A 27,098-nucleotide genomic window follows, 5' to 3' on the forward strand; every position below is an offset into this window, starting at 1 on the left:
GTTGAAACGATTACGACTTACCATGAAACACTAGAAGTCACAGAACAACGTATAGGTGCCTACGAAGTTAAGCCTACTCCAGTTAGAAATTACAGATACTCAGGAAGATATCACTAGAAATCTCTGAAACCATCAAAGAAACTCATAAAGAAGTAACAAGTGATGTTTGTGAAGAGATTCCGGATAAAATTCATCCTGCTGATGTTGACACTGTAGAAGAAATAACTACAGAAACCCAGGAAGATATCTCTGAAATCTCTGAAGCCCTTAAGGAAACTCCTGAAGAAGAAACAAGTGAAATTGTCCAAGAGATTCCGGATAAAGCTCAGCTACTGAAGGGCGAACTGAAGAAGAAATTATGACAGAAACACAGCAAGATATCACTGAAATCTATGAAACCATTGGAGAAACACCTGAAGAAGTAATGAGTGAAGTTGCCAAAGAAAGTCCGGAGAAAGTTAAACCTAGCGAAGTTGAAGTGGAAGAAAAAATGACTAGAGAAACTCAAAAAGACACCACCGAAGTCTCTGAAACCATCAAAGAAACTCCCGAAGAAGTAATGAGTGAAGTTTTTGAAGAGGTTCCGAAAAAACCAAAACAGTTTCCTGAGGAAGAAACTGCCTTTGAAGAGACAGTGGAAGTAACCAAAGAAATGGAAGAAATTCTAGAAGATGAAGTTACTCAAGAAACTTTCAAAGATGAAATTGAAATCCAACCACAGCCTCAACCCAAACAGGAAGTTGTAGAGATCGAATTCAAACCAGAACAGCCTGCTGAGGAAGAAACCACTTTTGAACCAACAGTTGAGATAACGAAAGAGATTGAAGAAACAATAGAGGAGGGGGAAGAAGAAACATTTACGGAAGTTATGGTACCTCAGCCTGGACTCGAAACTGTGGAATTTGAAATTGCACCATCACAAGATGAAACAGTGGAAACATTTAGGCAAACAATCAAAATCACACAATTTACTCAAGAAGCTAAAGAAGAGGAGATAATGCCAGAACAGCCTGAGAAAGTATTTGAAGAAATAGATGAAACTCAACCTGAGGAAGTACTTGAGAGAAAGGCCCAGCCTCAACCAGACAGGGAAGTTGTGGAAGTTGAATTCAAAACACAACAGACATTTGAGGAAGAAACAACTGTTGAAAAAACAGTTGAAATGACTAAAGATGTGGAAGAAATTCCAGAAGATGAATTGCCAGAGGAAACTTGCAAGGAGGAAATTGAAATCCCAGCACAAGCTCAACCAGAACAAGAAGTTGTAGAGATTGCATTCAAACCAGAACAGCCTCCTGAGGAAGAAACTACTGTGGAAGAGACAGTGGAAATAACCAAAGAAATGGAAGAAATTCCAGAAGATGAAGTTACTGAAGAAACTTTCAAAGAGGAAATTGAAATCCAACCACAGCCTCAACCAGAAAAAGAAGTTGTAGAGATTCAATTCAAACCAGAACAGCCTGCTGAGGAAGAAACTAGCTTTGAACAAGCAGTTGAGATAACAAAAGAGATTGAAGAAACAATAGAGGAGGGGGAAGAAGAAACATTTAAGGAAGAAATAGAACTTCAGCCTGAACGTGAAACTGTGGAATTTGAAATTGCACCATCACAAGATGAAACAGTGGAAACATTTAGGCAAACAATCAAAATCACACAATTTACCAAAGAAGCTACAAAAGAGGAGATAATGCCAGAACAGCCTGAAGAAGTATTTGAAGAAATAGATGAAACTCAGCCTGAGGAGGTAGTTGAGGAAGAAGCTCAGTGTCTGCCAGAAAGGGAAGTTGTGGAAGTTGAATTCAAACCACAACAGACTGTTGAGGAAGAAACCACTGTTGAAGAAACCATTGAAGTAACCAGTGATGTGGAAGAAATTCCAGAAGACGAATTGCCAGAGGAAAGCTTCAAAGAGGCAATTGAAATCCAACCACAACCTCAACCAGAAAAGGAAGTTGTAGAGATTGAATTCAAACCGGAACAGCCGGCTGAGGAAGAAAGCACTTTTGAACAAACAGTTGAGATAACAAAAGAGATTGAAGAAACAATAGAGGAGGACGAAGAAGAAACATTTAAGGAAGAAATGGAACTTCAGCCTGAACGTGAAACTGTGGAATTTGAAATTGCACCATCACAAGATGAAACAGTGGAAACATTTAGGCAAACAATCAAAATCACACAATTTACCAAAGAAGCTACAAAAGAGGAGATAATGCCAGAACAGCCTGAGAAAGTATTTGCAGAAATAGATCAAATTCAGTCTGAGGAAGTAGTTGAGGAAGAAGCCCAGCCTCAGCCAGTAAAGGAAGTTGTGGAAGTTAAATTCAAACCACAACAGACCGTTGAGGAAGGAACCACTGTGGAAGAAACCCTTGAAGTAACCAAAGATGTGGAAGAAATTCCAGAAGATGAATTTCCAGAGGAAAGCTTCAAAGAGGAAATTGAAATACACCCTCAGCCTCAACCAGAAAAGGAAGTTGTAGAGATTGAATTCAAACCAGAACAGCCGGCTGAGGAAGAAAGTAGATTTGAAGAGACAGTGGAAGTAACCAAAGAGTTGGAAGAAATTCCAGAAGATGAAGTTACTGAAGAAACTTTCAAAGAGGAAATTGAAATCCAACCACAGCCTCAACCAGAAGAAGAAGTTGTAGAGATTGAATTCAAACCGGAACAGCCTGCTGAGGAAGAAACTACCTTTGAAGAGACAGTGGAAGTAACCAAAGAGGTGGAAGAAATTCCAGAAGATGAAGTTACTCAAGAAACCCTCAAAGAGGAAATTGAAATCCAACCACAGCCTCAACCAGAAAAAGAAGTTGTAGAGATTCAATTCAAACCAGAACAGCCGGCTGAGGAAGAAAGTAGATTTGAAGAGACAGTGGAAGTAACCAAAGAGGTGGAAGAAATTCCAGAAGATGAAGTTACTCAAGAAACCTTCAAAGAGGAAATTGAAATCCAACCACAGCCTCAACCAGAAGAAGAAGTTGTAGAGATTGAATTCAAACCGGAACAGCCTGCTGAGGAAGAAACTACCTTTGAAGAGACAGTGGAAGTAACCAAAGTGGTGGAAGAAATTCCAGAAGATGAAGTTACTCATAAAACCTTCCAAGAGGAAATTAAAATCCAACAGCCTCAGCCAGAAAAGGACATTGCAGAGATTGAATTCATTCCAGAACAGCCTGCTGAGGAAGAAACTACCTTTGAAGAGACAGTGGAAGTAACCAAAGAGGTGGAAGAAATTTTAGAAGATGAAGTTACTCAAGAAACCCTCAAAGAGGAAATTGAAATCCAACCACAGCCTCAACCAGAAAAAGAAGTTGTAGAGATTCAATTCAAACCAGAAAAGCCTGCTGAGGAAGAAACCACTTTTGAACAAACGGTTGAGATAACAAAAGAGATTGAAGAAACAATAGATGGGGAGGAAGAAGGAACATTTAAGGAAGAAACAGAACTTCAGCCTGAACGTGAAACTGTGGAATTTGAAATTGCACCATCACAAGATCAAACAATGGAAATATTTAGGCAAACAATCAAAATCACACAATTTACTGAAGAAGCTACAAAAGAGGAGATAATGCCAGAACAGCCTGAGAAAGTATTTGAAGAAATAGATGAAACTCAACCTGAGAAAGTAGTTGAGGAAGAAGACCAGCTTCCAGGACATGAATTGCCAGAGAAAACTTTCAAGGAAGAAATTCAAATCCAACCACAGCCTCAGCCAAAGAAGGATGTAACTGGTGAGGCTGAATTTGAAGCGCCAGAGGAAGTGCAACCCTCAGAAATTCAGGCTGAGGAAACAAAGCCAGAAGAGACACCTGAAAAAGTAACTGAAGTTTCTGCTGAACTTGAGGAAACGACAGAGGATGTCACTGGTGAGGTTGAATTTGAAGCACGCGAAGACCTGCAGCCATCAGAAATTGAGGCTCAGGAAACCAAAGCTAAACACACACCGGAAGAAATAACTGAAGTGTCTCCTGAAATTGAGGAAACGACAGAGGGTGTCATTGGTGAGGTTGAAATTAAAGTACCAGAGGAAGTGCATCCCTCAGAAATTGAGGCTAAAGAAACAAAGCCAGAAGAAACCCCGGAAGAAGTATCTCAAGTTTCTGGTGAACTTGAGGAAACGCCAGAGGATGTAACTGGTGAGGTCGAATTTGAAGCGCCAGAAGAGGTGCAACCCTCAGAAATTGAGGCTGAAGAAACAAAACCAGAGGAAACGCCAGAAGAAGTAACTGAAGTTTCTACTGAAATTAAAGAAATGACAGAGGATGTAACTGGTGAGGTCGAATTTGAAACACCAGAAGAAGTGCAACCCTCAGAAATTGAGGCTGAAGAAACAAAGCCAGAAGAAACACCAGGAGAAGTAACTGTAGTTTCTGCTGAAATTGAGGAAATCAGAGGGGATGTTATTGGTGAGATCGACATTAAAGCAACAGATAAAATCCAGCCTTCGGTGATGGAGGCTGAAGAAACAAAACCAAAAGAAACGCCTGATGAAGTAACTGAAATTTCTGCTGAAATTGAGGAAACGACAGAGGATATAACTGGTGAGGTCGAATTTGAAACACCAGAAGATGTGCAGCCATCAGAAATTGAGGCTGAAGAAACAAAACCAGATGAAACAACTGAAGAAGTATCTGAAGTTACCGGTGATATTGTGGAAACGACAGAGGATGTGACTGGTGAGGTCGAATTTGAAGGACTAGAAGACGTGCAACCCTCAGAAATTGAGGCTGAAGAAACAAAGCCAGAAGAGACACCTGAAGAAGTAACTAAGGTTTCTGCTGAACTTGAGGAAACCACAGAGGATGTTATTGGTGAGATGGACATTGAAGCAACAGATAAAATCCAGCCTTCGGTGATGGAGGCTGAAGAAACAAAGCCAAAAGAAACACCAGAAGAAGTAACTGAAATTTCTGCTGAAATTGAGGAAACGACAGAGGATGTAACTGGTGAGGTTGAATTTGAAGCACCAGAAGAGGTACAACCCTCAGACATTGAGGCTGAAGAAACAAAGCCGAAAGAAACACCAGAAGAAGTAGCTGAAGTTTCTGCTGGAATTGAAGAAACGACAGAGGATGTAACTGGTGAGGATGAATTTCAATCGCCAGAAGAGGTGCAACCGTCTGAAATTGAGGCTGAAGAAACAAAGCCAAAAGAAACACCAAGAGAAGTAACCGTAGTTTCTGCTGAACTTGAGGAAATCTCAGGGGATGCTATTACTGAGATCGACATTGAAGCAACAGATACAATTCGGCCTTCGGTGATGGAGGCTGAAGAAACAAAACCAAAAGAAACACCAGAAGAAGTAACTCAAGTTTCTGCTGGATATGAGGAATCGACAGAGGATGTAACTGGTGAGGTTGAATTTGAAGCACCAGAAGAGGTACAATCCTCAGAAATTGAGGCTGGAGAAACAAAGCGAAAAGAAACACCAGAAGAAGTAACTGAAGTTTCTGCTGAACTTGAGGAAATCACTGGGGATGTTATTGGTGAGATGGACATTAAAGCAACAGATAAAATCCAGCCTTCGGTGATGGAGGCTGAGGAAACAAAACCAAAAGAAACACCAGAAGAAGTAACTGAAATTTCTGCTGAAATTGAGGAAACAACAGAGGATGTAACTGGTTATGTTGAATTTGAAGCACCTGAAGAAGTGCAGCTATCAGAAATTGAAGCTGAAGAAACAAAACCAGAGGAAACGCCAGAAGAAGTAACTCAAGTTTCTACTGAAATTAAAGAAACGACAGAGGATTTAACTGGTGAGGTTGAATTTGAAACACCAGAAGAAGTGCAGCCATCAGAAATTGAGGCTGAAGAAACAAAACCAGATAAAACAACTGAAGAAGTATCTGAAGTTTCCGCTGTTATTGTGGAACAGACAGAGGATGTGACTGGTGAGGTCGAATTTGAAGGACTAGAAGACGTGGAACCCTCAGAAATTGAGGCTGAAGAAAGAAAGGTAGAAGAAACACCAGAAGTAGTAACTGAAGTTTCTTCTGAAATCAAAGAAACGACAGAGGATTTAACTGGTGAGGTTGAATTAGAAACACCAGAAGAAGTCCAGCCATCAGAAATTGAGGCTGAAGAAACAAAACCAGATGAAACAACTGAAGAAGTATCTGAAGTTTGCGCTGATATTGTGGAAATGACAGAGGATGTAACTGGTGAGGTCGAATTTGAAACACCAGAAGAAGTGCAACCCTCAGAAATTGAGGCTGAAAAAACAAAGCCAGAAGAAACACCAGGAGAAGTAACTGTAGTTTCTGCTGAAATTGAGGAAATCAGAGGGGATGTTATTGGTGAGATCGACATTAAAGCAACAGATAAAATCCAGCTTTCGGTGATGGAGGCTGAAGAAACAAAACCAAAAGAAACACCAGAAGAAGTAACTCAAGTTTCTGCTGGAATTCAGGAAATGACAGAGGATGTAACTGGTGAGGTCGAATTTGAAGCACCAGAAGAGGTGCAACCCTCAGACATTGAGGCTGAAGAAACAAAGCCAAAAGAAACACCAGAAGAAGTAACTCAAGTTTCTGCTGAAATTGAGGAAACGACAGAGGATGTAACTGGTGAGGTCGAATATGAAGCACCAGAAGAGGTGCAACCCACAGACATTGAGGCTGAAGAAACAAAGCCAAAAGAAACACCAGAAGAAGTAACTCAAGTTTCTGCTGGAATTGAGGAAACCACAGAGGATGTAACTGATGAGGTCGAATTTGAAGCACCAGAAGAGGTGCAGCCATCAGAAATTGAGGCTAAAGAAACAAAGCCAAAAGAAACACCAGAAGAAGTAACTCAAGTTTCTGCTGGAATTGAGGAAATGACAGAGGATGTAACTGGTGAGGTCGAATTTGAAGCACCAGAAGAGGTACAGCCAACAGAAATTGAGGCTGAAGAAACAAAACCAGAGGAAACGCCAGAAGAAGTAACTGAAGTTTCTACTGAAATTAAAGAAACGACAGAGGATGTGACTGGTGAGGTCGAATTTGAAGGACTAGAAGACGTGCAACCCTCAGAAATTGAGGCTGAAGAAACAAAGGTAGAAGAAACACCAGAAGTAGTAACTGAAGTTTCTGCTGAAATCAAAGAAACGACAGAGGATGTATCTGGTGAGGTTGAATTTGTAGCGCCAGAAGAGGTGCAACCCTCAGAAATTGAGACTGAAGAAACACAGCCAGAAGAGACACCTGAAGAAGTAACTAAGGTTTCTGCTGAGTTTGAGGAAACCACAGAGGATGTTATTTGTGAGATGGACATTGAAGCAACAGATAAAATCCAGCCTTCGGTGATGGAGGCTGAAGAAACAAAGCCAAAAGAAACACCAGAAGAAGTAACTCAAGTTTCTGCTGGAATTGAGGAAACGACAGAGGATGTAACTGGTGAGGTCGAATTTGAAGCACCAGAAGAGGTGCAACCCTCAGACATTGAGGCTGAAGAAACAAAGCCGAAAGAAACACCAGAAGAAGTAACTCAAGTTTCTGCTGGAATTGAGCAAACGACAGAGGATGTGACTGGTGAGGTGGAATTTGAAGCACCAGAAGAGGTGCAACCCTCAGACATTGAGGCTGAAGAAACAAAGCCAAAAGAAACACCAGAAGAAGTAACTCAAGTTTCTGCTGAAATTGAGGAAACGACAGAGGATGTGACTGGTGAGGTCGAATTTGAAGCACCAGAAGAGGTGCAACCCTCAGACATTGAGGCTGAAGAAACAAAGCCAAAAGAAACACCAGAAGAAGTAACTGAAGTTTCTACTGAAATTAAAGAAATGACAGAGGATGTAACTGGTGAGGTTGAATTTGTAGTGCCAGAAGAGGTGCAACCCTCAGAAATTGAGACTGAAGAAACACAGCCAGAAGAGACACCTGAAGAAGTAACTAAGGTTTCTGCTGAGTTTGAGGAAACCACAGAGGATGTTATTGGCGAGATGGACTTTGAAGCAACAGATAAAATCCAGCCTTCGGTGATGGAGGCTGAAGAAACAAAGCCAAAAGAAACACCAGAAGAAGTAACTCAAGTTTCTGCTGGAATTGAGGAAACGACAGAGGATGTAACTGGTGAGGTCGAATTTGAAGCACCAGAAGAGGTGCAACCCTCAGACATTGAGGCTGAAGAAACAAAGCCGAAAGAAACACCAGAAGAAGTAACTCAAGTTTCTGCTGGAATTGAGGAAACGACAGAGGATGTGACTGGTGAGGTGGAATTTGAAGCACCAGAAGAGGTGCAACCCTCAGACATTGAGGCTGAAGAAACAAAGCCAAAAGAAACACCAGAAGAAGTAACTCAAGTTTCTGCTGAAATTGAAGAAACGACAGAGGATGTGACTGGTGAGGTCGAATTTGAAGCACCAGAAGAGGTGCAACCCTCAGACATTGAGGCTGAAGAAACAAAACCAAAAGAAACACCAGAAGAAGTAACTCAAGTTTCTACTGAAATTAAAGAAACGACAGAGGATTTAACTGGTGAGGTTGAATTTGAAGCACCAGAAGAGGTGCAACCCTCAGAAATTGAGGCTGAAGAAACAAAGCCAGAAGAAACACCAGGAGAAGTAACTGTAGTTTCTGCTGAAATTGAGGAAATCAGAGGGGATGTTATTGGTGAGATCGACATTAAAGCAACAGATAAAATCCAGCCTTCGGTGATAAAGGCTGAAGAAACAAAACCAGAAGAAACGCCTGATGAAGTAACTGAAATTTCTGCTGAACTTGAGGAAACAACAGAGGATGTAACTGGTGAGGTCGAATTTGAAACACCAGAAGAAGTGCAGCCATCAGAAATTGAGGCTGAAGAAACAAAACCAGATGAAACAACTGAAGAAGTATCTGAAGTTTCCGCTGATATTGTGGAAATGACAGAGGATGTAACTGGTGAGGTCGAATTTGAAACACCAGAAGAAGTGCAACCCTCAGAAATTGAGGCTGAAGAAACAAAGCTAGAAGAAACACCAGGAGAAGTAACTGAAGTTTCTGCTGAAATTGAGGAAATCAGAGGGGATGTTATTGGTGAGATCGACATTAAAGCAACAGATAAAATCCAGCCTTCGGTGATGGAGGCTGAAGAAACAAAACCAAAAGAAACGCCTGATGAAGTAACTGAAATTTCTGCTGAAATTGAGGAAACGACAGAGGATGTAACTGGTGAGGTCGAATTTGAAACACCAGAAGAAGTGCAGCCATCAGAAATTGAGGCTGAAGAAACAAAACCAGATGAAACAACTGAAGAAGTATCTGAAGTTTCCGCTGATATTGTGGAAACGACAGAGGATGTGACTGGTGAGGTCGAATTTGAAGGACTAGAAGACGTGCAACCCTCAGACATTGAGGCTGAAGAAACAAAGCCAAAAGAAACACCAGAAGAAGTAACTCAAGTTTCTGCTGAAATTGAGGAAACGACAGAGGATGTGACTGGTGAGGTCGAATTTGAAGCACCAGAAGAGGTGCAACCCTCAGACATTGAGGCTGAAGAAACAAAGCCAAAAGAAACACCAGAAGAAGTAACTCAAGTTTCTACTGAAATTAAAGAAACGACAGAGGATTTAACTGGTGAGGTTGAATTTGAAGCACCAGAAGAGGTGCAACCCTCAGAAATTGAGGCTGAAGAAACAAAGCCAGAAGAAACACCAGGAGAAGTAACTGTAGTTTCTGCTGAAATTGAGGAAATCAGAGGGGATGTTATTGGTGAGATCGACATTAAAGCAACAGATAAAATCCAGCCTTCGGTGATGGAGGCTGAAGAAACAAAACCAGAAGAAACGCCTGATGAAGTAACTGAAATTTCTGCTGAACTTGAGGAAACAACAGAGGATGTAACTGGTGAGGTCGAATTTGAAACACCAGAAGAAGTGCAGCCATCAGAAATTGAGGCTGAAGAAACAAAACCAGATGAAACAACTGAAGAAGTATCTGAAGTTTCCGCTGATATTGTGGAAATGACAGAGGATGTAACTGGTGAGGTCGAATTTGAAACACCAGAAGAAGTGCAACCCTCAGAAATTGAGGCTGAAGAAACAAAGCCAGAAGAAACACCAGGAGAAGTAACTGAAGTTTCTGCTGAAATTGAGGAAATCAGAGGGGATGTTATTGGTGAGATCGACATTAAAGCAACAGATAAAATCCAGCCTTCGGTGATGGAGGCTGAAGAAACAAAACCAAAAGAAACGCCTGATGTAGTAACTGAAATTTCTGCTGAAATTGAGGAAACGACAGAGGATGTGACTGGTGAGGTCGAATATGAAACACCAGAAGAAGTGCAGCCATCAGAAATTGAGGCTGAAGAAACAAAACCAGATGAAACAACTGAAGAAGTATCTGAAGTTTCCGCTGATATTGTGGAAACGACAGAGGATGTGACTGGTGAGGTCGAATTTGAAGGACTAGAAGACGTGCAACCCTCAGACACTGAGGCTGAAGAAACAAAGCCAAAAGAAACACCAGAAGAAGTAACTCAAGTTTCTGCTGGAATTGAGGAAATGACAGAGGATGTAACTGGTGAGGTCGAATTTGAAGCACGAGAAGAGATGCAGCCATCAGAAATTGAGGCTGAGGAAATAAAGGCAGAGGAAACACCAGAAGAAGTAACTCAAGTTCCTGCTGGAATTGAGGAAACGACAGAGGATGTGACTGGTGAGGTCGAATTTGAAGCACCAGAAGATTTGCAACCCTCAGACATTGAGGCTGAAGAAACAAAGCCAAAAGAAACACCAGAAGAAGTAACTCAAGTTTCTGCTGAAATTGAGGAAACGACAGAGGATGTGACTGGTGAGGTCGAATTTGAAGCACCAGAAGAGGTGCAACCCTCAGACATTGAGGCTGAAGAAACAAAGCCTAAAGAAACACCAGAAGAAGTAACTCAAGTTTCTGCTGGAATTGAGGAAATGACGGAGGATGTAACTGGTGAGTTCGAATTTGAAGCACCAGAAGAGGTACAGCCATCAGAAATTGAGGCTGAAGAAACAAAACCAGAGGAAACGCCAGAAGAAGTGACCCAAGTTTCTGTTGAAATTAAAGAAACGACAGAGGATGTAACTGGTGAGGTTGAATTTGAAACACAAGGAGAAGTGCAACCGTCCGAAATTGAGGCTGAAGAAACAAAGCCAAAAGAAACACCAAGAGAAGTAACTGTAGTTTCTGCTGAACTTGAGGAAACCCCAGGGGATGTAACTGGTGAGATCGACATTGAAGCAACAGATAAAATCCAACCTTCGGTGATGGACGCTGAAGAAACAAAACCAAAACAAACACCAGAAGAAGTAACTGAAATTTCTGCTGACATTGAGGAATTGATAGAGGATGTAACTGGTGATGTTGAATTAGAAGCACCAGAAGAGGTACAACCCTCAGACATTGAGGCTGAAGAAACAAAGCCAAAAGAAACACCAGAAGAAGTATCTGAAGTTTTCGCTGATATTGTGGCAACGGCAGAGGGTGTAACTGGGGAGGTTGAATTTGAAGCGCCAGAAGGAGTGCAGCCATCAGAAATTGAGGCTGAGGAAATAAAGGCAGAGGAAACACCAGAAGAAATAACTGAAGTTTCTGCTGAAATTAAAGAAACGGCAGAGGGTGTAACTGGGGAGGTTGAATTTGAAGCGCCAGAAGAAGTGGAGCCATCAGAAATTGAGGCTGAGGAAATAAAGGCAGAGGAAACACCAGAAAAAGTAACTGAAGTTTCTGCTGAAATTAAAGAAACCACAGAGGATGTAACTGGTGAGGTTGAATTTCAAGCACCAAAAGAGGTGCAACCCTCAGAAATTGAGGTTGAAGAAACAAAGTCGGACGAAACCACTGAGCAAATAACAGAAGTTTGTGCTGAAATTGAGGAAAAGACTGATGTAACTGGTGAGGTCGAATTTGAAGCGCCAGATGAGGTGCAACCCTCAGAAATTGAGGCTGAAGAAACAAAGCAAGAAGAGACACCTGAAGAAATAACTGAAGTTTCTGCTGAACTTGAGGAAATCACAGGCGATGTTATTGGTGAGATCGACATTGAAGCAATCCAGCTTTCGGTGATAGAGGCTGAAGGAACAAAGCCAGAAGAAACACCAGAAGAAGTAACTGAAATTTCTGCTGAAATTGAGGACACGACAGCGGATGTGACTTGTGAGGTTGCATTTGAAGCACCACAAGACGTGCAACCCTCAGAAATTGAAGCTGAAGAGACAATGGCAGAAGAAATAAGTGATGAATTATCTGAAGTTTCCTCTAAAATTGTGGAATCGACTGAGGATGTAACTGGTGAGGTCGAATTTGAAGCGCCACAACAGGTGCAACCGTCAGAAATTGAGGCTGAAGACACAAAGACAGAAAAAACACCTGAAGAAGTAACTAAAGTTTCCACTGAACTTGAGGAAGTCACAGCAGATATTAGTGGTGAGATCGACATTGAAGCAACAGATAAAATCCAGCCTTCGGTGATGGAGGCTGAAGAAACAAAACCAGCAATAACACCTGAAGAAGTAACCGAAGTTTCTACTGAAATTGAGGAAACGACAGAAAATGTAATTGTTGACGTTGACTTTGAAGCAACCAAGGAAATCAAACCCTCACAAATTGAGGCTGAAGAAACAAAACCAGAAGGATCACCCAAAGAAATAAGTGAAGTTTCTGCTGATATTGTGGACTTTACAGAGGATGTATGTGGTGAGGTTGAATTTCATGTACCAGAAGACGTGCAGCCTTCAGAAATAGAGACTGAGGAAACAAGGCGAGAAGAAACACATAAGGAAGTAACTGAAGTTTCTGTCGGACTTGAGGAAACGACAGAGGATGTAACTGGTGAGGCTGAATTTGAAGCACCAGAGAAAGTCCAACCCTCAGAAATTCAACCTGAAGAAACAAAACGGAAAGAAACAACTGAAGAAGTATCTGAAGTTTCCGCTGATATTGTGCAAACGACAGAGGATGTAACTGGCGAGCTTGAAGGTCAAGAGGACGTGCTACCCTCAGAAATTGAGGCTGAAGAAACAAAACCAGTAGACACACGTGAAGAAGTAACTGAAGTTTCTGTCGAAACTGAGGCAGCAACAGAGGATATAACTGGTGATTCTGACTTTGGAGCAACTGAGGAAATCTACCCCTCACAAACTGAGGTTGAAAAATCAAAGCCAGAAGAAACACCTGAAGACGTAACTGAAGTTTCATCTGAAATTGAGGAAAAGGAGCAAATAGAGGCTGCAGTTGAGGTAGAATTGGAAGGAGATGAAGAAGTTGAAGCTGAGTTAGAGGTATCTCCTCATATTGGTGGCTTACCTGAAGCTGAGGAATCTGCACAAGAGGCCGAGCTAGAGGTAACACCGGTGAAACAACCTGAAATCAAACGTGAAGTGGAAGGAGAAGATGTGGTTGAAGAATTGCAGCCTGAAGCTTCACTTGAAGAAGCAGAGATTATAACAGAGGCAGAAGTGGAAACTGAGGCTGATGTTTTATGTAAAGAAGAAAGCGAAGTTGAGGAAGTAGAAGCTGATATAGACTTCCCCGCAAAGGAGGAAATAGAGGCTGAAGTTGAGGTGGAATCGGAAGGAGAGGAAGAAGTTGAAGCTGAGTTAGAGGTATCTCCTGATATTGGTGCCTTACCTGAAGCTGAGGAATCTGCACAAGAGGCCGAGCTAGATGTAACACCGGTGAAACAACCTGAAATTAAACGTGAAGTGGAAAAAGATGTGGTTGAAGAATTGCAGCCTGAAGCTTCACTTGAAAAAGCAGAGATTATAACAGAGGAAGAAGTGGAAACTGAGGCTGATGTTTTATCTAAAGAAGAAAGCGAAGTTGAGGAAGTAGAAGCTGATATAGACTTCCCCGCAAAGGAGGACATAGAGGCTGAAGTTGAGGTGGAATCGGAAGGAGAGGAAGAAGTTGAAGCTGAGTTAGATATATCTCCTGATATTGGTGGCTTACCTGAAGCTGAGGAATCTGCACAAGAGGCCGAGCTAGATGTAACACCGGTGAAACAACCTGAAATCAAACGTGAAGTGGAAGGAGAAGATGTGATTGAAGAATTGCAGCCTGAAGCTTCACTTGAAGAAGGCACACTTGAAAAAGCAGAGATTATGACAGAGGCAGAAGTAGATACTGAGACTGATATTTTATCTCAAGAAGAAAGCGGAGTTGAGGAAGTAGAGGCTGATATAGACTTCCCCGCAAAGGAGGAAATAGAGGCTGAAGTTGAGGTAGAATCGGAAGGAGAGGAAGAAGTTGAAGCTGAGTTAGATGTATCTCCTCATATTGGTGCCTTACCTGAAGCTGAGGAATCTGCACAAGAGGCCGAGCTAGATGTAACACCGGTGAAACAACCTGAAATCAAACGTGAAGTGGAAGGAGAAGATGTGGTTGAAGAATTGCAGCCTGAAGCTTCACTTGAAAAAGCAGAGATTATAACAGAGGAAGAAGTGGAAACTGAGGCTGATGTTTTATCTAAAGAAGAAAGCGAAGTTGAGGAAGTAGAATCTGATATAGACTTCCCCGCAAAGGAGGAAATAGAGGCTGAAGTTGATGTGGAATCGGAAGGAGAGGAAGAAGTTGAAGCTGAGTTAGAGGTATCTCCTCATATTGGTGCCTTACCTGAAGCTGAGGAATCTGCACAAGAGGCCGAGCTAGATGTAACACCGGTGAAACAACCTGAAATCAAACGTGAAGTGGAAGGAGAAGATGTGGTTGAAGAATTGCAGCCTGAAGCTTCACTTGAAAAAGCAGAGATTATAACAGAGGAAGAAGTGGAAACTGAGGCTGATGTTTTATCTGAAGTAGAAAGCGAAGTTGAGGAAGTAGAAGCTGATATAGACTTCCCCGCAAAGGAGGAAATAGAGGCTGAAGTTGAGGTAGAATCGGAAGGAGAGGAAGAAGTTGAAGCTGAGTTAGATGTATCTCCTCATATTGGTGGCTTACCTGAAGCTGAGGAATCTGCACAAGAGGCCGAGCTAGATGTAACACCGGTAAAGCAACCTGAAATCAAACGTGAAGTGGAAGAAGAAGATGTGGTTGAAGAATTGCAGCCTGAAGCTTCACTTGAAGAAGACACACTTGAAAAAGCAGAGATTATACCAGAGGAAGAAGTGGAAACTGAGGCTGATGTTTTATCTGAAGTAGAAAGCGGAGTTGAGGAAGTAGAGGCTGATATAGACTTCCCCGCAAAGGAGGAAATAGCGGCTGAAGATGAGGTAGAATCGGAAGGAGAGGAAGAAGTTGAAGCTGAGTTAGAGGTATCTCCTGATATTGGTGGCTTACCTGAAGCTGAGGAATCTGCACAAGAGGCCGAGCTAGTTGTAACAGATGTGGTTGAAGAATTGCAGCCTGAAGCTTCACTTGAAGAAGCAGAGATTATAACAGAGGCAGAAGTGGAAACTGAGGCTGATGTTTTATCTAAAGAAGAAAGCGAAGTTGAGGAAGTAGAAACTGATATAGACTTCCCCGCAAAGGAGGAAATAGAGGCTGAAGTTGATGTGGAATCGGAAGGAGAGGAAGAAGTTGAAGCTGAGTTAGATGTATCTCCTGATATTGGTGGCTTACCTGAAGCTGAGGAATCTGCACAAGAGGCCGAGCTAGATGTAACACCGGTGAAACAACCTGAAATCAAACGTGAAGTGGAAGGAGAAGATGTGATTGAAGAATTGCAGCCTGAAGCTTCACTTGAAGAAGACACACTTGAAAAAGCAGAGATTATGACAAAAGAAGAAGTGGAAACTGAGGCTGATGTTTTATCTGAAGAAGAAAGCGGAGTTGAGGAAGTAGAGGCTGATATAGACTTCCCCGCAAAGGAGGAAATAGAGGCTGAAGTTGAGGTGGAATCGGAAGGAGAGGAAGAAGTTGAAGCTGAGTTAGAGGTATCTCCTCATATTGGTGCCTTACCTGAAGCTGAGGAATCTGCACAAGAGGCCGAGCTAGATGTAACCCCGGTGAAACAACCTGAAATCAAACGTGAAGTGGAAGGAGGAGATGTGGTTGAAGAATTGCAGCCTGAAGCTTCACTTGAAAAAGCAGAGATTATGACAGAGGAAGAAGTGGAAACTGAGGCTGATGTTTTATCTGAAGTAGAAAGCGGAGTTGAGGAAGTAGAGGCTGATATAGACTTCCCCGCAAAGGAGGAAATAGCGGCTGAAGTTGAGGTAGAATCGGAAGGAGAGGAAGAAGTTGAAGCTGAGTTAGATGTATCTCCTGATATTGGTGGCTTACCTGAAGCTGAGGAATCTGCACAAGAGGCCGAGCTAGATGTAACACCGGTGAAACAACCTGAAATTAAACGTGAAGTGGTAGAAGATGTGGTTGAAGAATTGCAGCCTGAAGCTTCACTTGAAAAAGCAGAGATTATAACAGAGGAAGAAGTGGAAACTGAGGCTGATGTTTTATCTAAAGAAGAAAGCGAAGTTGAGGAAGTAGAAGCTGATATAGACTTCCCCACAAAGGAGGACATAGAGGCTGAAGTTGAGGTGGAATCGGAAGGAGAGGAAGAAGTTGAAGCTGAGTTAGATGTATCTCCTGATATTGGTGGCTTACCTGAAGCTGAGGAATCTGCACAAGAGGCCGAGCTAGATGTAACACCGGTGAAACAACCTGAAATTAAACGTGAAGTGGAAGAAGATGTGGTTGAAGAATTGCAGCCTGAAGCTTCACTTGAAAAAGCAGAGATTATAACAGAGGAAGAAGTGGAAACTGAGGCTGATGTTTTATCTAAAGAAGAAAGCGAAGTTGAGGAAGTAGAAGCTGATATAGACTTCCCCGCAAAGGAGGACATAGAGGCTGAAGTTGAGGTGGAATCGGAAGGAGAGGAAGAAGTTGAAGCTGAGTTAGAGGTATCTCCTGATATTGGTGCCTTACCTGAAGCTGAGGAATCTGCACAAGAGGCCGAGCTAGATGTAACCCCGGTGAAACAACCTGAAATCAAACGTGAAGTGGAAGGAGAAGATGTGGTTGAAGAATTGCAGCCTGAAGCTTCACTTGAAAAAGCAGAGATTATGACAGAGGAAGAAGTGGAAACTGAGGCTGATGTTTTATCTGAAGTAGAAAGCGGAGTTGAGGAAGTAGAGGCTGATATAGACTTCCCCGCAAAGGAGGAAATAGAGGCTGAAGTTGGTGTGGAATCGGAAGGAGAGGAAGAAGTTGAAGCTGAGTTAGAGGTATCTCCTCATATTGGTGGCTTACCTGAAGCTGAGGAATCTGCACAAGAGGCCGAGCTAGATGTAACACCGGTGAAACAACCTGAAATCAAACGTGAAGTGGAAGAAGAAGATGTGGTTGAAGAATTGCAGCCTGAAGCTTCACTTGAAGAAGGCACACTTGAAAAAGCAGAGATTATAACAGAGGAAGAAGTAGATACTGAGACTGATGTTTTATCTGAAGTAGAAAGCGGAATTGAGGAAGTAGAAGCTGATATAGACTTCCCCGCAAAGGAGGAAATAGAGGCTGAAGTTGAGGTGGAATCGGAAGGAGAGGAAGAAGTTGAAGCTGAGTTAGAGGTATCTCCTCATATTGGTGCCTTACCTGAAGCTGAGGAATCTGCACAAGAGGCCGAGCTAGATGTAACACCGGTGAAACAACCTGAAATGAAACGTAAAGTGGAAGGAGAAGATGTGGTTGAAGAATTGCAGCCTGAAGCTTCACTTGAAGAACATACACTTGAAAAAGCAGAGATTATGACAGAGGAAGAAATAGAAACTGAGGCTGATGTTTTATCTGAAGTAGAAAGCGGAGTTGAGGAAGTAGAGGCTGATATAGACTTCCCTGCAAAGGAGGAAATAGAGGCTGAAGTTGAGGTGGAATCGGAAGGAGAGGAAGAAGTTGAAGCTGAGTTAGATGTATCTCCTGATATTGGTGCCTTACCTGAAGCTGAGGAATCTGCACAAGAGGCCGAGCTAGATGTAACACCGGTGAAACAACCTGAAATGAAACGTGAAGTGGAAGGAGAAGATGTGGTTGAAGAATTGCAGCCTGAAGCTTCACTTGAAGAAGCAGAGATTATAACAGAAGCAGAAGTGGAGACTGAGGCTGATGTTTTATCTAAAGAAGAAAGCGAAGTTGAGGAAGTAGAAGCTGATATAGACTTCCCCGCAAAGGAGGAAATAGAGGCTGAAGTTGAGGTGGAATCGGAAGGAGAGGAAGAAGTTGAAGCTGAGTTAGATGTATCTCCTCATATTGGTGGCTTACCTGAAGCTGAGGAATCTGCACAAGAGGCCGAGCTAGATGTAACCCCGGTGAAACAACCTGAAATTAAACGTGAAGTGGAAGGAGAAGATGTGGTTGAAGAATTGCAGCCTGAAGCTTCACTTGAAGAAGACACACTTGAAGAAGCAGAGATTTTGACAAAGGAAGAAGTGGAAACTGTATCTGGTGTTTTATCTGAAGAAGAAAGCGGAGTTGAGGAAGTAGAAGCTGATACAGACTTCCCCGCAATGGAGGAAATAGAGGCTGAAGTTGAGGTGGAATCGGAAGGAGAGGAAGAAGTTGAAGCTGAGTTAGATGTATCTCCTCATATTGGTGGCTTACCTGAAGCTGAGGAATCTGCACAAGAGGCCGAGCTAGATGTAACACCGGTGAAACAACCTGAAATCAAACGTGAAGTGGAAGGAGATGTGGTTGAAGAATTGCAGCCTGAAGCTTCACTTGAAGAAGCAGAGATTATAACAGAGGAAGAAGTGGAAACTGTATCTGATGTTTTATCTGAAGTAGAAAGCGAAGTTGAGGAAGTAGAAGCTGATGTAGACTTCCCCGCAAAGGAGGAAATAGAGGCTGAAGTTGGGGTGGAATCGGAAGGAGAGGAAGAAGTTGAAGCTGAGTTAGATGTATCTCCTCATGTTGGTGGCTTACCTGAAGCTGAGGAATCTGCACAAGAGGCCGAGCTAGATGTAACACCGGTGAAACAACCTGAAATCAAGCGTGAAGTGGAAGGAGAAGACGTGATTGAAGAATTGCAGCCTGAAGCTTCACTTGAAGAAGGCACACTTGAAGAAGCAGAGATTTTGACAAAGGAAGAAGTGGAAATTGTATCTGGTGTTTTGTCTGAAGAAGAAATCGGAGTTGAGGAAGTAGAAGTTGATTTAGACTTCACCGCAAAGGAGGAAATAGAGGCTGAAGTTGAGGTGGAATCAGAAGGAGAGGAAGAAGTTGAAGCTGAGTTAGATGTATCTCCTCATATTGGTGGCTTACCTGAAGCTGAGGAATCTGCACAAGAGGCCGAGCTAGATGTAACACCAGTGAAACAACCTGAAATCAAACGTGAAGTGGAAGGAGAAGATGTGGTTGAAGAATTGCAGCCTGAAGCTTCACTTGAAGAAGCAGAGATTATAACAGATGAAGAAGTGGAAACTGAGGCTGATGTTTTATCTGAAGTAGAAAGCGAAGTTGAGGAAGTAGAAGCTGATATAGACTTCCCCACAAAGGAGGACATAGAGGCTGAAGTTGAGGTGGAATCGGAAGGAGAGGAAGAAGTTGAAGCTGAGTTAGAGGTATCTCCTCATATTGGTGCCTTACCTGAAGCTGAGGAATCTGCACAAGAGGCCGAGCTAGATGTAACACCGGTGAAACAACCTGAAATCAAACGTGAAGTGGAAGGAGATGTGGTTGAAGAATTGCAGCCTGAAGCTTCACTTGAAGAAGCAGAGATTATAACAGAGGAAGAAGTCGAAACTGTATCTGATGTTTTATCTGAAGTAGAAAGCGAAGTTGAGGAAGTAGAAGCTGATGTAGACTTCCCCGCAAAGGAGGAAATAGAGGCTGAAGTTGGGGTGGAATCGGAAGGAGAGGAAGAAGTTGAAGCTGAGTTAGATGTATCTCCTCATGTTGGTGGCTTACCTGAAGCTGAGGAATCTGCACAAGAGGCCGAGCTAGATGTAACACCGGTGAAACAACCTGAAATCAAGCGTGAAGTGGAAGGAGAAGACGTGATTGAAGAATTGCAGCCTGAAGCTTCACTTGAAGAAGGCACACTTGAAGAAGCAGAGATTTTGACAAAGGAAGAAGTGGAAACTGTATCTGGTGTTTTGTCTGAAGAAGAAATCGGAGTTGAGGAAGTAGAAGTTGATTTAGACTTCACCGCAAAGGAGGAAATAGAGGCTGAAGTTGAGGTGGAATCAGAAGGAGAGGAAGAAGTTGAAGCTGAGTTAGATGTATCTCCTCATATTGGTGGCTTACCTGAAGCTGAGGAATCTGCACAAGAGGCCGAGCTAGATGTAACACCAGTGAAACAACCTGAAATCAAACGTGAATTGGAAGGAGAAGATGTGGTTGAAGAATTGCAGCCTGAAGCTTCTCTTGAAGAAGCAGAGATTATAACAGAGGAAGAAGTGGAAACTGAGGCTGATGTTTTATCTGAAGTAGAAAGCGAAGTTGAGGAAGTAGAAGCTGATATAGACTTCCCCGCAAAGGAGGACATAGAGGCTGAAGTTGATGTGGAATCGGAAGGAGAGGAAGAAGTTGAAGCTGAGTTAGAGGTATCTCCTCATATTGGTGCCTTACCTGAAGCTGAGGAATCTGCACAAGAGGCCGAGCTAGATGTAACACCGGTGAAACAACCTGAAATCAAACGTGAAGTGGAAGGAGATGTGGTTGAAGAATTGCAGCCTGAAGCTTTACTTGAAGAAGACACACTTGAAAAAGCAGAGATTATAACAGAGGAAGAAGTGGAAACTGAGGCTGATGTTTTATCTGAAGAAGAAAGCGGAGTTGAGGAAGTAGAGGCTGATATAGACTTCCCCGCAAAGGAGGAAATAGAGGCTGAAGTTGATGTGGAATCGGAAAGAGAGGATGAAGTTGAAGCTGAGTTAGATGTATCTCCTCATATTGGTGGCTTACCTGAAGCTGAGGAATCTGCACAAGAGGCCGAGCTAGATGTAACACCAGTGAAACAACCTGAAATCAAACGTGATGTGGAAGATGTGGTTGAAGAATTGCAGCCTGAAGCTTCACTAGAAGAAGACACACTTGAAAAAGCAGAGATTATGACAGAGGAAGAAGTGGAAACTGAGGCTGATGTTTTATCTGAAGTAGAAAGCGGAGTTGAGGAAGTAGAGGCTGATATAGACTTCCCCGCAAAGGAGGAAATAGAGGCTGAAGTTGAGGTAGAATCGGAAGGAGAGGAAGAAGTTGAAGCTGAGTTAGATGTATCTCCTCATATTGGTGGCTTACCTGAAGCTGAGGAATCTGCACAAGAGGCCGAGCTAGATGTAACACCGGTAAAACAACCTGAAATCAAACATGAAGTGGAAGAAGAAGATGTGGTTGAAGAATTGCAGCCTGAAGCTTCACTTGAAGAAGACACACTTGAAAAAGCAGAGATTATGACAGAGGAAGAAGTAGAAATTAAGGCTGATGTTTTATCTGAAGTAGAAAGCGGAGTTGAGGAAGTAGAGGCTGATATAGACTTCCCCGCAAAGGAGGAAATAGAGGCTGAAGTTGAGGTAGAATCGGAAGGAGAGGAAGAAGTTGAAGCTGAGTTAGATGTATCTCCTGATATTGGTGGCTTACCTGAAGCTGAGGAATCTGCACAAGAGGCCGAGCTAGATGTAACACCGGTGAAACAACCTGAAATGAAACGTGAAGTGGAAGGAGATGTGGTTGAAGAATTGCAGCCTGAAGCTTCACTTGAAAAAGCAGAGATTATAACAGAGGAAGAAGTGGAAACTGTATCTGATGTTTTATCTGAAGTAGAAAGCGAAGTTGAGGAAGTAGAAGCTGATGTAGACTTCACCGCAAAGGAGGAAATAGAGGCTGAAGTTGAGGTAGAATCGGAAGGAGAGGAAGAAGTTGAAGCTGAGTTAGAGGTATCTCCTCATATTGGTGGCTTACCTGAAGCTGAGGAATCTGCACAAGAGGCCGAGCTAGATGTAACACCGGTAAAACAACCTGAAATCAAACGTGAAGTGGAAGAAGAAGATGTGGTTGAAGAATTGCAGCCTGAAGCTTCACTTGAGGAAGACACACTTGAAAAAGCAGAGATTATGACAGAAGAAGAAGTGGAAACTGAGGCTGATGTTTTATCTGAAGAAGAAAGCGGAGTTGAGGAAGTAGAAGCTGATATAGACTTCCCCGCAAAGGAGGAAATAGAGGCTGAAGTTGAGGTGGAATCGGAAGGAGAGGAAGAAGTTGAAGCTGTGTTAGATGTATCTCCTCATATTGGTGGCTTACCTGAAGCTGAGGAATCTGCACAAGAGGCCGAGCTAGATGTAACACCGGTGAAACAACCTGAAATCAAACGTGAAGTGGAAGAAGAAGATGTGGTTGAAGAATTGCAGCCTGAAGCTTCACTTGAAGAAGACACACTTGAAAAAGCAGAGATTATGACAGAGGAAGAAGTGGAAACTGAGGCTGATGTTTTATCTGAAGTAGAAAGCGGAGTTGAGGAAGTAGAGGCTGATATAGACTTCCCCGCAAAGGAGGAAATAGAGGCTGAAGTTGAGGTAGAATCGGAAGGAGAGGAAGAAGTTGAAGCTGAGTTAGATGTATCTCCTCATATTGGTGGCTTACCTGAAGCTGAGGAATCTGCACAAGAGGCCGAGCTAGATGTAACACCGGTAAAGCAACCTGAAATCAAACGTGATGTGGAAGAAGAAGATGTGGTTGAAGAATTGCAGCCTGAAGCTTCACTTGAAGAAGACACACTTGAAAAAGCAGAGATTATGACAGAGGAAGAAATAGAAAGTGAGGCTGATGTTTTGTCTGAAGAAGAAAGCGGAGTTGAGGAAGTAGAAGTTGATTTAGACTTCACCGCAAAGGAGGAAATAGAGGCTGAAGTTGAGGTGGAATCGGAAGGAGAGGGAGAAGTTGAAGCTGAGTTAGATGTATCTCCTCATGTTGGTGGCTTACCCGAAGCTGAGGAATCTGCACAAGAGGCCGAGCTAGATGTAACCCCGGTGAAACAACCTGAAATCAAACGTGAAGTGGAAGGAGAAGATGTGGTTGAAGAATTGCAGCCTGAAGCTTCACTTGAAGAAGCAGAGATTATAACAGAGGAAGAAGTGGAAACTGAGGCTGATGTTTTATCTGAAGTAGAAAACGAAGTTGAGGAAGTAGAAGCTGATATAGACTTCCCCACAAAGGAGGAAATAGAGGCTGAAGTTGATGTGGAATCGGAAGGAGAGGAAGAAGTTGAAGCTGAGTTATATGTATCTCCTGATATTGGTGGCTTACCTGAAGCTGAGGAATCTGCACAAGAGGCCGAGCTAGATGTAACACCGGTGAAACAACCTGAAGTCAAACGTGAAGTGGAAGGAGAAGATGTGGTTGAAGAATTGCAGCCTGAAGCTTCACTTGAAGAAGCAGAGATTATAACAGAGGAAGAAGTGGAAACTGTATCTGATGTTTTATCTGAAGAAGAAAGCGGAGTTGAGGAAGTAGAAGCTGATGTAGACTTCCCCACAAAGGAGGAAATAGAGGCTGAAGTTGAGGTAGAATCGGAAGGAGAGGAAGAAGTTGAAGCTGAGTTAGATGTATCTCCTCATATTGGTGGCTTACCTGAAGCTGAGGAATCTGCACAAGAGGCCGAGCTAGATGTAACACCGGTAAAACAACCTGAAATCAAACGTGAAGTGGAAGAAGAAGATGTGGTTGAAGAACTGCAGCCTGAAGCTTCACTTGAAGAAGACACACTTGAAAAAGCAGAGATTATAACAGAGGAAGAAGTGGAAACTGTATCTGATGTTTTATCTGAAGAAGAAAGCAGAGTTGAGGAAGTAGAGGCTGATATAGACTTCCCCGCAAAGGAGGACATAGAGGCTGAAGTTGGGGTGGAATCGGAAGGAGAGGAAGAAGTTGAAGCTGAGTTAGATGTATCTCCTCATATTGGTGGCTTACCTGAAGCTGAGGAATCTGCACAAGAGGCCGAGCTAGATGTAACACCGGTAAAACAACCTGAAATGAAACGTGAAGTGGAAGGAGAAGATGTGGTTGAAGAATTGCAGCCTGAAGCTTCACTTGAAGAAGACACACTTGAAAAAGCAGAGATTATGACAGAGGAAGAAGTAGAAATTAAGGCTGATGTTTTATCTGAAGAAGAAAGCGTAGTTGAGGAAGTAGAGGCTGATATAGACTTCCCCGCAAAGGAGGAAATAGAGGCTGAAGTTGGTGTGGAATCGGAAGGAGAGGAAGAAGTTGAAGCTGAGTTAGAGGTATCTCCTCATATTGGTGGCTTACCTGAAGCTGAGGAATCTGCACAAGAGGCCGAGCTAGATGTAACACCGGTGAAACAACCTGAAATCAAACGTGAAGTGGAAGGAGATGTGGTTGAAGAATTGCAGCCTGAAGCTTCACTTGAAGATGAAGAGATTATAACAGAGGAAGAAGTGGAAACTGTATCTGATGTTTTATCTGAAGTAGAAAGCGAAGTTGAGGAAGTAGAAGCTGATGTGGACTTCCCCGCAAAGGAGGAAATAGAGGCTGAAGTTGGGGTGGAATCGGAAGGAGAGGAAGAAGTTGAAGCTGAGTTAGAGGTATCTCCTCATATTGGTGGCTTACCTGAAGCTGAGGAATCTGCACAAGAGGCCGAGCTAGATGTAACACCGGTGAAACAACTTGAAATCAAACGTGAAGTGGAAGGAGATGTGGTTGAAGAATTGCAGCCTGAAGCTTTACTTGAAGAAGACACACTTGAAAAAGCAGAGATTATAACAGAGGAAGAAGTGGAAACTGTATCTGATGTTTTATCTGACGAAGAAAGCGGAGTTGAGGAAGTAGAAGCTGATGTGGACTTCCCCGCAAAGGAGGAAATAGAGGCTGAAGTTGGGGTGGAATCGGAAGGAGAGGAAGAAGTTGAAGCTGAGTTAGAGGTATCTCCTCATATTGGTGGCTTACCTGAAGCTGAGGAATCTGCACAAGAGGCCGAGCTAGATGTAACACCGGTAAAACAACCTGAAATCAAACGTGATGTGGAAGGAGATGTGGTTGAAGAATTGCAGCCTGAAGCTTTACTTGAAAAAGCAGAGATTATGACAGAGGAAGAAGTGGAAACTGAGGCTGATGTTTTATCTGAAGTAGAAAGCGAAGTTGAGGAAGTAGAAGCTGATATAGACTTCCCCGCAAAGGAGGAAATAGAGGCTGAAGTTGAGGTAGAATCGGAAGGAGAGGAAGAAGTTGAAGCTGAGTTAGAGGTATCTCCTCATATTGGTGGCTTACCTGAAGCTGAGGAATCTGCACAAGAGGCCGAGCTAGATGTAACTCCGGTGAAACAACCTGAAATGAAACGTGAAGTGGAAGGAGATGTGGTTGAAGAATTGCAGCCTGAAGCTTCACTTGAAAAAGCAGAGATTATGACAGAGGAAGAAGTGGAAACTGAGGCTGATGTTTTATCTGAAGTAGAAAGCTTAGTTGAGGAAGTAGAAGTTGATATAGACTTCCCCGCAAAGGAGGAAATAGAGGCTGAAGTTGAGGTAGAATCGGAAGGAGAGGAAGAAGTTGAAGCTGAGTTAGATGTATCTCCTCATATTGGTGCCTTACCTGAAGCTGAGGAATCTGCACAAGAGGCCGAGCTAGATGTAACCCCGGTGAAACAACCTGAAATAAAGCGTGAAGTGGAAGGAGAAGAAGTTGATAAAGCTGATGAAACTTGTGTTAAGGTGATTGTCTTAGATGTTTGTAAAAAGTTTACTACTAATTCGAAAGTTAGATCAATTAATATCATAGAAATTTATATACAATCAGTTATGAGCATCTGATTTCTATTATTCAGTTATTTTGTTTAAATTCTGCAGAATGGGCGATAGAAAAGGAAAGATTTAGACCCCAAAAACTAAAATACGTCTCTTGCAGAATACAAGAATGTTTTATGACTTTTAATTGTTAAGAATTTTCTTGTGATTTTTTTTAAATTAGATAACTTATCCCTCTTCAGCATTGCTTTATCTTTTTTTGTGGCTATTATAATTTGTTTGACATTTCATTTAATCAGGAAAGTTTTTGTCCTTGTCGCGATTACAAAGACGCGCGCCGTAGCGAAAGAAGCGAAAAGTGGATTAAACTGATTCAAACCGTTCTCCTTTTCCCTTTTCCCCCGACCTCGTTTGTTAGAATTTAGTTTTAGAAATCTGCATGATTCCTATTCTGCTTGGGGTTTTGTTTCTTTGACCTATTTGTGAATGACTCTATGACAATATACATTCTATTTGAGGTCTCTGAAAGAAAGATTAATACTTTTGATCTAAAGGGATCACATTTACATTTAGTTATCCATCAGTTATCTAAAAATAAATTGGCAAAATATTTTAAAGAGTTTATAAATGTATGTACCGTCTTTTTCTTCTCAGCTACCCCAAGAACCTCAAACAAGAACTGTTGAGGAGATTTCCGCCATATTCGACATCGCTCCTGAATTTCTACAGGAGCTTGAAGACCAAGAAATTACAGAAGGTCAGACTGTCACTTTGACTGTAAGGGTCAAAGGTCATCCCGCTCCAGAAATCAAATGGTAATTTAGACTTGCAAATTTTTCATTCATTTCATTTATTTATTTTTTCATTTATGTGCCATGAAAAATCAGTATTTTATAGAAATAGATATCGTGGTGGAAACAATGTTTAAAGGGTCTTGTTTTTATTTGTAAAACATCTGAAGTCACAGTTGTTGCACATTTGATTACAGACAGTGAAAAAATATATTACGGATCGTAACACATTTTTCATTAATAATTCTGAAGCTAATTAAGGACATTTGATTCAAACATTTCGTGTTATCACCCAGTAGCAATTTTTGGATATATTTATATTACATTTGAAGCAAAGTCATAAGATCATTTTTATCCGGAATTATTTCTGTTGCAATATTTGGTGCAAACCAAAATAATATTTATGTATATCCATTTATTATTATTAAGTACTATGTCACATTAGAGATTAATCATTGATAATGATAGCGCAGGATTCGGAGGCCAAATTGAGTCAGGCGTGGAAAATTCAGTTCTTCCCGGAGCACCTTACAACAACTGTATCACGAAAGAAAAACGGCTTACAAACTATGGATATTCCCAGCTCACATCAAAGGCAGTGAAGGTTATGCCGTGTTCCTCTCCTGCCCTATGTGGGAATGTCTGTCAGCAACCTGCGGATTGTCCCCACCATAATTCCGACCTCCGTCGTATAAGTGAAATATTCTTGAGTTCTGCTTAAAACACTAGTCAAGTAAATAAATAAATCAATAAAT

At 42.2% G+C, this 27,098-nt stretch overlaps 1 protein-coding gene across 1 annotated transcript in view; it reads left to right on the plus strand.

Moving 5' to 3' along the window:
* Positions 1-209: 209 nt before the first annotated feature.
* LOC135464499 (titin-like) overlaps positions 210-27,098 on the plus strand; it is a 46,450-nt gene continuing 19,561 nt past the window's right edge. The window contains exons 1-3 of the mRNA XM_064741924.1: positions 210-5,842; positions 5,876-25,519; positions 26,207-26,367. Of these exons, the coding sequence (XP_064597994.1) occupies positions 359-5,842; positions 5,876-25,519; positions 26,207-26,367 (25,289 nt within the window). The 5' untranslated portion in view covers positions 210-358. The remainder of the gene's footprint in view (positions 5,843-5,875; positions 25,520-26,206; positions 26,368-27,098) is intronic.

Source organism: Liolophura sinensis, chromosome 4 (assembly GCF_032854445.1).
Source record: "Liolophura sinensis isolate JHLJ2023 chromosome 4, CUHK_Ljap_v2, whole genome shotgun sequence".
Taxonomy (NCBI): Eukaryota; Metazoa; Mollusca; class Polyplacophora; order Chitonida; family Chitonidae; genus Liolophura; species Liolophura sinensis.